General features: G+C 23.3%; 1 protein-coding gene across 1 annotated transcript; it reads left to right on the top strand.

Annotated features, from left to right (window-relative positions):
* The first annotated feature begins 282 nt into the window (after positions 1-282).
* LOC148554483 (beta-amyrin 11-oxidase-like) lies at positions 283-7,881 on the top strand. The gene is made up of 8 exons (XM_088491899.1): positions 283-560; positions 2,300-2,783; positions 3,495-3,761; positions 5,259-5,348; positions 5,525-5,603; positions 6,182-6,288; positions 6,390-6,514; positions 7,551-7,881. The coding sequence occupies exons 1-8, from the start codon at positions 334-336 to the stop codon at positions 7,660-7,662; spliced, it is 1,491 nt and encodes a 496-aa protein (XP_088348025.1). The 5' UTR covers positions 283-333; the 3' UTR covers positions 7,663-7,881.
* Positions 7,882-9,251: the final 1,370 nt, after the last annotated feature.

A 9,251-nucleotide genomic window follows, 5' to 3' on the forward strand; every position in this document is an offset into this window, starting at 1 on the left:
GTCAAATTAAAGGTGAGTGTGTAATTAAAAAATTTAATTTTAATACACTATGAATATAAAATAATTATATATATATATAATTATATGATATTCTATTAGTATAAATAATTATTTTTTATATTAATTATGTGAATAATTATTTAAAAAAACAAATATAATTATCCATTTATATAAAATGCTTTATACTGTTTTTTCATTAAAATTAAACTCTACGATTATAATGATAATACTAAGAGAGTAACAAAGTTCTAATAAAACAGTCATACAGAAAAAAAGTCCGAATATAAATATAGCCCCTAAGCACACAACTCAACTCAACTCAAGAAACTGGGAATGAAAATGGAGATAATAAGTTGGGTTTGGACGATTGGTGCCACATTGTTGGCATGCTACTTTGTGTTAAACACATTGGGGAGAAGGATCAATGAATGGTATTATGATTTCAAGTTAGGAGACAAGCACCGTCTTCTTCCTCCTGGTGACATGGGTTGGCCTCTTATCGGCAAAACATTGCACTATTTCAAGCATCCTCATTTATTTGTCCACAATCTTGTTTCCAAGTTTGTATCATTTCCTTATAGTATTCCCTTTTTTTTTTTTTACCGTTATCGTTTTTTATTTCGAATAAATATAGTATTTTACTCATTTATAATTATTTATGTGTATCTTTTTATTAACTTAAACTTTTTTTAAAAAATAGTTTTATGATCCATAGATTGAAGGAGTTTTGCTTAGACAATGGAGATCATGGCCTCCAAAACTTTTGTAAAAAAATTAGTAATTTTACTTAAAAAAAGAAATTAGTTCATTTAGTTAAATTGAAATGCTTTCAATTTATTTATCTGTGTTCAACATCCACTTTCATTATTCTCTCAAATCTGTCCTATATGACAGTAACAAATTGAGCATATTTAGTTTCTCATTTATTTTCATGTATTATTTTATTTTAAAATTAATATTACAAGTTAAATATCATTGTAGTATCAATATTGTTTATTTTAATAAATTTTGGTATTTTATTTTATTAAAAACTTAAAATTTTATTTTATTGCATTATATTATTTGATTGTAATAAAAAAAATAATAAATATAATTAGTCTTGAGACTTTAAGTTTGAGAGATAGATATTATTAAAGGTGAATTTGATCTTTTAAAATGTTAAAAAAGAATTATAAGTTGGAATTAATTTTATATAATTTAAATAGAAAACCAATCTTTTGAAAAGAAAACTAGGCCCTTAAAATGGGCTAAACCCATTGGGCCAGTCCGTTTATCCGTTTAAATGGGCGGACTTTGCCTCTAAAATTAAGCTCGTTTAAATTTTGGGTTAAACGGGCTGAACCCGATTAACTCGAAAAAATGACGGGTTAAACGGGCTAGCTCGCGGGCTAAATGGGTGGTCCGTTTAATTTTTTTTTACATTTTTTTAAAAAAAGTAGCACTTTTAGCTAATATTTCTCTCGATCTGACCCGAAAATTCAACCCATCAACTAAAAAAATATTATTTTTAATAGTTTTTGACCTAAAAGTGGTATTTTTTATCAAAATATTTTTCAAAAAATAAAATAAAATGATAAACAGGCTGACCATAAACGGTCCCGGTTAAAAAATTCTAGCCCGCGAATAAAGCGGGCTTAAACGGGCCAACCCATTTAACCTACGAGCTTAACGGGCCGGGCCTAAATGGACTGGGTTAGCCCGTTTGACAACCCTAAAGAAAACTCAGTTTTTAGATAAAAAAAAATTGGTCTTTGAACAAAAATGGATTTTTATGTGCAAAAACTAATTTTTTGTCACGCAAAAACTGGTAATTTTTTAAAAATTAATTTTTTATTTAAATAAAATCAATTTGGTTTATTAACCTAAACGAAATTTTTTAATTAACCAAAATCAGATTTATTTTTTTTGTTAACCTAAACATATGTAATTCAACATATTAATAACAAAATTAAAAATAAAATAATTATATTTATAAATTTTATTTTAATATAAATACTATTATATAATTTTTTTATTAAAATTTCTGGCATCTCATAACAAAAATTTTTAAGCTCCGTCACTATTTATTATTTCCTCATGTCAACTTCTGTTTTTGAAAAAAATAATATAATAATATATAAAATACAGAAAAAATAGTACAGAGTAACATTATAAAAAATGGAGTGGATTTATCATTTCTCAAATTATTAATCAATTTTTTTCCAATAAAAAATCAAGAAAACAATGTTACTATACTTTTGGGAGAATTTGACTTTATCATTTTTGGATATGAGCACTACTTTTGTGACAATTTTGACAGATATGGAGAAATTGGAATGTACAAGACACACTTGTTCATGAAGCCAACTATTATGGTGTGCAGTCTAGAGGCCTCAAGGAGAGTATTAACTGATGATAAAAACTTTAGGTCTAGTTATCCTGAAACCGCCATAACAGTGGTTAAAACGATCTTATCTGAAGTGTCAAGCGAGGATCACAAGCGTTTTCGACGCCTAGTCACTTCCCCCATTCTGGGTTACAATGCTTTGGCCATGTTTCTTGAACGCATAGAGGACATTGTTGTCAATTCACTCCAACGAATGGCCAATGATAGCATACAACATCCTATTGAGGTCATCACCGAGACCAAGTCTCTCTCCATGAGAGTGATCCTTCACATCTTCATGGGATCTAAGGATCAAAACATAATCAAGCAAGTTGAACATTTGTTTAGTGATATTGATGATGCCTTGTTCTCTTGGCCAATTAACTTACCTGGTTTTTCTTATTACAAAGCTCTCAAGGTTAGTACTTAGCACTTAATTCATGTATAGAAAAAGCATATTAAAAGACTAATATTTTCTCAATGATATATATTGGAATGAAAAATCTTTTAAGAGGATATATTATTAGAAATCTTTTTTAGCAAACAGTAAAATTGAATGAAAAGTTACAAAATTTATACAAATACATTTTTTTAATATTTTTTTATTAAAAGGTTAATCTTTATTTTCTACCAAAATTTCACCTTTTACTGTAGTATCTTTTTTGGAAACTACTCTAATAAAGACGTCTAAAACGTTTTTTTAAAATATTTTTTAATAATTAAAATTTAACACATATAATCGATTAAATTGTGTTATTTTTGTCAAAATTAGGCCAAACAAATTAATTTGATTGAAAATTGGTGAATCAAATTTTGAATAAATTTAAATTAATATTATTTTTTTTAAATGACTATAATACCCTTATTATAGAAAAAAAAACATCTTTAAATGACTATATGTGTTAAATTTTAATTTTTAAAAAACATCTTTAAAAAAAAATTTAACATCTTTATCTAAGTGACTTCTATTTTTTTTTTTTTAATTAAGTTGACTAAAACATATGGCATAATAAATTGGTCAATAATTTCTAAACCTTTGCAAACCACCTTACTGCTGCTGGCTAATTTCACGCTTAATAATATTTGCTTATTGGTTATTGATTGATTTGTTACTTGGCATATTAACTAGAACCGCAAGAAGATGGAAAAAATAGTTGGATCCTTTGTGGAAGATAGAAAGATGATGTTAAAAAATGGTGAAGTATTATCAATGAAGAAAGATCTTGTGGATGTTCTTTTGGAACTGAAAGATGTGAATGATCGAAAATTAAAGGATGAGGACATTGTTGACTTGTTGATATTATTCTTAATAGCTGGTCAGCAAACTACAGCTACCACTATAATGTGGGCAATGATTTATCTTACTAACAATCCACTTGTCCTCAAGAAAGCTAAGGTAATTTGGAATTTTATATTATTCATTTGGCTATTTTTATAGAAAAATATTTAATAAAATAATAAAAATTTGTAGTATTATAAATATTTTTCTTATAAACTATAATTTAATTTATCTTGTTAGTTATATGACTATTTAAAAAATTAATTTAATTTGTTCCTATGTAGGCTAAGTATTACACATTTAGGTATAATTCTATTTACCCTCCTATTTAATGTGTCATGCTTGAAATTTAATTATAACTTATCATGGTCAACACAGAAGTTTTTGAAAAGAGAAATAATTAACAATTTTAATTCATTCTCTTAGTAATTATCTTCTTAGTACTTAAATACGTAAAATCTAAATATATATTTTATTTTTTGAAAATATCAAAAAATAAAAAAATAAATTTTTTTATTTAGAAATTTTAGATAATAAGGATGAGTTATGGCTCTAATTATTTTCCTTCTAAACAATAATCCAACGTTTGAATTTTTATTTTTTGAAAATATCAAAAAATAAAAAAAATAAAAACTTTTTTATTCAGAAATTAGATGATAATTAAGGATGACAATTAGCACTTGTTTCAAATGAAATTATGATTGAATTTTTTCTTTTATTAATGCAATTTTTATAACAACAATTTATCACAATTATTATTTTGTAACCCACTATTGTTGTTCATTTAAATCCATGACTATTACTAAAAATAAAAGTGAAGGAGCTTTTTTTTAAATTTGTGAATCTCACTTATTATTAAAAGTTCATAGTTTTTTTTTTTAATGTGGATAAAAAATTCCACCTTTGCTTAAAAAATAATGTTTTGCAAGAGTGTGACAATTAAAGTTTTATATATTAAATTAAAACTTATTATATTTTTAAAATTCTTAATACATAATAAAATAATAATTTCAATAAATAATAATACCTAAACCGTATATATATATATATATATATTAGAGTATAGTAATAAGCTATATAGTTTGATTCTGAAAAAATCACAACAAAATTAAAATAGATAATATAGATTTATTATAATTTAAATGTGTATAATCTAATAATAATTTAACATTAAAAATTCATATTATAAATGAAATTTTAAGAGTGTGTTTATAAAAGTTTTATGTATTAAATCAAGAGCTTTTTTTTTAATACAAGATTAAGTAAACAATCTTAAAGATAAAGTATAATTAAAATTATGAATGATTTTTTCTCATAAACGTTTAACATAATTTTATATAATCGATGGAAATAAATTTTTGAAATAATGCTTTATATTATTAAACATTCTTATTATAACTTTTAATGTGGATACAAATTTCTACCATTACTTAACAAATAATTTTTTTTCAAGAGTGTAATTATTCAAATTTTATATATTAAAATAAAAGCTGATTATATTTTTAAAATTATAAATAAATAAATAAATTTTAAAATAAAACCTAACCCCATTTTGTTTGGTGCTTCTTTTAACCCCCCCCCCCCCCTTCTTTTAATTTTATATACATCTTGTAGGAGGAGCAAGAAGAAATCATGAAGTCAAGGTCACCTTCGCAACAGTATTTAACTATTGAGGAAATTAAGAAAATGGTTTATCTAAGTAAGGTAATAATTGTATAATTTAGAAAATAGTACATAGTACATTTACAATATATGCATATTGAGGAAGTCATAACAGGAGAATAGAGCATTTAGACAGCATAATTTACACTATTTTTTAGGAGAGGGAGCAATTGCCAACAATTAATATGATAATTATTATTAAATATTATGTTTTGTAGGTAGTTAACGAAGTATTGCGTGTGACCGATTTTTCGTTTCTACTTTTTCGAGAGGCGACTGCTGATGTGAACATTAATGGTACTTTTATGTTTTATTATTGATTTGTTTCTCTCATTCATATATGGCAATTCATATGTCTTACATTTTTTATATTAATAAATTTTTAATTTTCAATTCATCGTTCATAAAAAATAAAATAACTTTTATTTTTAAAGCAATAACCATTCTGGCTTTAATTAAATATTGATTAACGAAATATATTTAGCCATTCTCATAAGTTATTGTCAAAATTTATAGGCCATATTAAAAAAAAAGAGAAAAAAATATTATATAAATGTGTGTATGCATAAGTGTGCGCTCGTAAGTGATTTATTTTGATTATTAATTAATCAATCTCGTTATGTTACCAACAGTATTTTTGTCAATTTCTGCTAACTCTTATTTATAACTGTATTTAATAGAATTATCTTTGTAGATGTGTCTAATAAAAATATCTTTTTTATGACTGTGTTTAATAAAAATATCTTTATAGATATATTTTCTGAATGTGTCTCTTTATATATATATTTAAAATATAATAATTAATTATTGTTAACAATAAATTGATAGATAATATGTTGGTACGTTATATTTTTTTTTAATTAATACACTTTCAGGTTATATTATACCCAAAGGATGGAAAGCAGTAATTTTGCCGAAAACTTGTCATATGTCTTCTGAATATTTTACCAATCCGAAAAATTTTGATCCTTCCAGATGGGATGTAAGTACATATATTTCAGTAGCATTATGGTTTAAAATTATATTTCATGGAAATTATTATTTTTCAAATCTTTTTGGTTTGGATGATATATTGGTGTGCAGGATGATAATAATGCAAATCGAGAAGCCTTCATTCCTTTTGGGGCTGGAACAAGGATGTGCGCTGGAAGAGATCTCACCAAAATTGAAATGCTCATCTTTCTACATCATTTCCTTCTTAATTACAAGTTAGTTAAATGTTCTTATATTTCTCTTTTAATTTGTTCTTTTTTCTTTTTGTTTTCTTTACTAAATGTTAGATCATCAGGTAGGTCTTTACATCATTAATAATTTATATGACTTCATCCGATATATAATACTAGCTCCAGAGACGGATCAAAAAATGTTATTATGGTCAATAATACATATAATATTAAAAATTATATAATATAAAATATATTATAAAAATATATCGATAAAAAATATATTTTAAAGTATAAAAAATATGTATGTACTTTTATTTAACGAAATGATCGATTTTTCGTATTATAAAATTCATCGATAATATAATTTGTATTAAATTTTACAATAATTTTTTTTAATATAATTAAAAGATAATTAATAAAAAATTTATCTTTTATGTTATTTTTGAGTTATTTTTTACAATAGTCATAATTGAAAAAGATCTCTTAATTGTAATAGTTAAAACAGAAAAAATTAATATCAAATGAATAAAAAAAGACGGTCACAAGAAGAAAAAGAATTCAGTTTATAAAATTTAAAAATTTTTATTTAATAAAAAACATTAATAAAAATATTTTTTCAAAATTTTTAAATATTATTACTTTTTTTAAATATTAAAAATTATTAATATTTAAATTAGACTGAATTTTTATTTATATTAAATTAAAGACCAATTCTATGGTGCCTATAAATTGATATTTAAATTTTGTCTAATAACTTATTTTTTGTAGTAAATTTTGATTTTTTAAAAATTATTTATTATTATATTTTTTAAATTAAATATTTTTTTTTACATTTTTTAATAAATAGACACTATTTTTTAAACATTATAATATTCACTTAAATTAAATAATAAATATTTTTTAAAATTAAATTATATAATAATTTATTACTATTAATTTTAAAAAAAAAAAATTAGGAGACCTCCACTCACCCCTTATATCCGTCCTGCGTAGCGCCTTTGATATCTCATTTATTTATAATTTCGAAATTCTCTATTATATTATTTCGTATTATTATTAATTCGTTTTAATTTTATAGGTTTGAGCAAATAAATCCAGAATGTCCTGTCTCTTACCTCCCACTACCCGTGCCTAAAGATAATTGTCTTGCTAAGGTCGCAAAGGTCTCAATGGAATATCTAAGTGCTTGATGTGCAAGATCAACTCATATATATATATATATCAACAATGCTAGAGAATTAAGAGGGTACGAGTTAAAAATTACCTAAATACCTTTGAGTGAATTTAAAATTTTTACATAAATAGTGTTTATGCTAGGTATTAGGATATTTCTTCTACTATGTATCAAAATGTTTCTTTTTATACTAAATAGATGTTCTTTTATATATTTTATAAAATTTTTTATATACTAAGAATTAGGATTGTTAGAAGTTCCATGATTCTCGCCTTTATTTCTCCAACGTAACATTCAGAATTTTAATTTGGAGTGAGAAGCAATTAATATCAAATATTATAAATTAAAAACAAATAAAATTAATTAAATATAATTATAAATTAGTTAAATTATTTATTTTTTGGCCGATCGCCTCTTAGTTCCATATACTTTATATATATATATATATATATATATATATATATATATATATATTTGTTGCCTAAGTTTATCTATATATGTGCCTTATATATGTTATTGGAAAGGTTTAGTAACAAAAAAATTAGTTAAAAATAATTAAAGTTTATTTTATTTAATATTTATTAATTATTATTAAAATTAATAAATAAAATAAATTTAGATTTTTTTATCCTGTTAGTATTATCAATATGTTATTATTAATCTTAAATGCAATAATGTAATCTTTGAGACTTATTATTAGTTATTATTATATATGTAATATGTTTATTTCGAACCTAGCTAGGTGGTTTAATAACAAGGCCTACTCAAATTTGCATGCTAAAACTAAAGTTACACATTTTTTATTTTTTGATAATACTTTTTAAATTTACATGTATTTTTAAATTAAAAAGATTGTCAAATTGTAAAAAATATTATTTTAATTTTCATAATATTTTTTAAGTATTATCAAAATTACTTAACCACGCACTGTACTCACTATAATAATAAGCATCATAATATACACCTTATTACAATGATGTTTATCTAAATAAATCATAGGAATTTCAAAATATTATATAATCAATCGTATATAAAATCATAATTTGCAATTGAACTCGCTACTCAAAATTAACATTAGTGCTGGCTTAGAGTTTTAATCTTAAAATATAAACTTATGTTTTTACGTCATTGTCATACATTGTTCTATAATCTAGATAGTTTTCACCTGGTTGTCGTACCTTAATTACTCTATAATCTAGATAGTGACACGCGAATTCAACAATTAATAAGTTAATTTAATAGTTGAAATCTGGAGACATGTCTTATTACTTTAGATTGAATTGAAAGTAACTACCAAATTAATTTCTCAAATAATTGTATACGGGCTGAAAACAGTAAATAAATAGGGAAACCGAATCGGCCAGCAACGGTTGGAACTTGGAACTACACATGGAAGATGGCAAAACTTTAGCATGCCTTTTTATCACTAAACCATTTGTCATTTCAGTATATAAGGATTATATATTGAAATTTGGTGTAACTTAAAAAGATAATAAATTATAGTTTAAATAGTATAATTTTTTTATATTTATTTAAAAATTATGAATTTGAATCTCATTTTTAATTTAAAAAAAAACATTTTTTTTATATATTTGTTCATATAAA

This window comes from Arachis ipaensis, chromosome B6 (genome assembly GCF_059453495.1).
Source record: "Arachis ipaensis isolate K30076 ecotype BB chromosome B6, ASM5945349v1, whole genome shotgun sequence".
NCBI classification, from domain to species: Eukaryota; Viridiplantae; Streptophyta; class Magnoliopsida; order Fabales; family Fabaceae; genus Arachis; species Arachis ipaensis.

Bases quoted from the DNA above. Each gene is read 5' to 3' on its own strand.
- LOC148554483 (XM_088491899.1), top strand. From the start codon at position 334: ATGAAAATGGAGATAATAAGTTGGGTTTGGACGATTGGTGCCACATTG. The intron at 3,762-5,258 runs GTAATTTGGAAT...TACATCTTGTAG, and splicing joins TTGTCCTCAAGAAAGCTAAG to GAGGAGCAAGAAGAAATCAT. The intron at 5,604-6,181 runs GTACTTTTATGT...ATACACTTTCAG, and splicing joins TGCTGATGTGAACATTAATG to GTTATATTATACCCAAAGGA.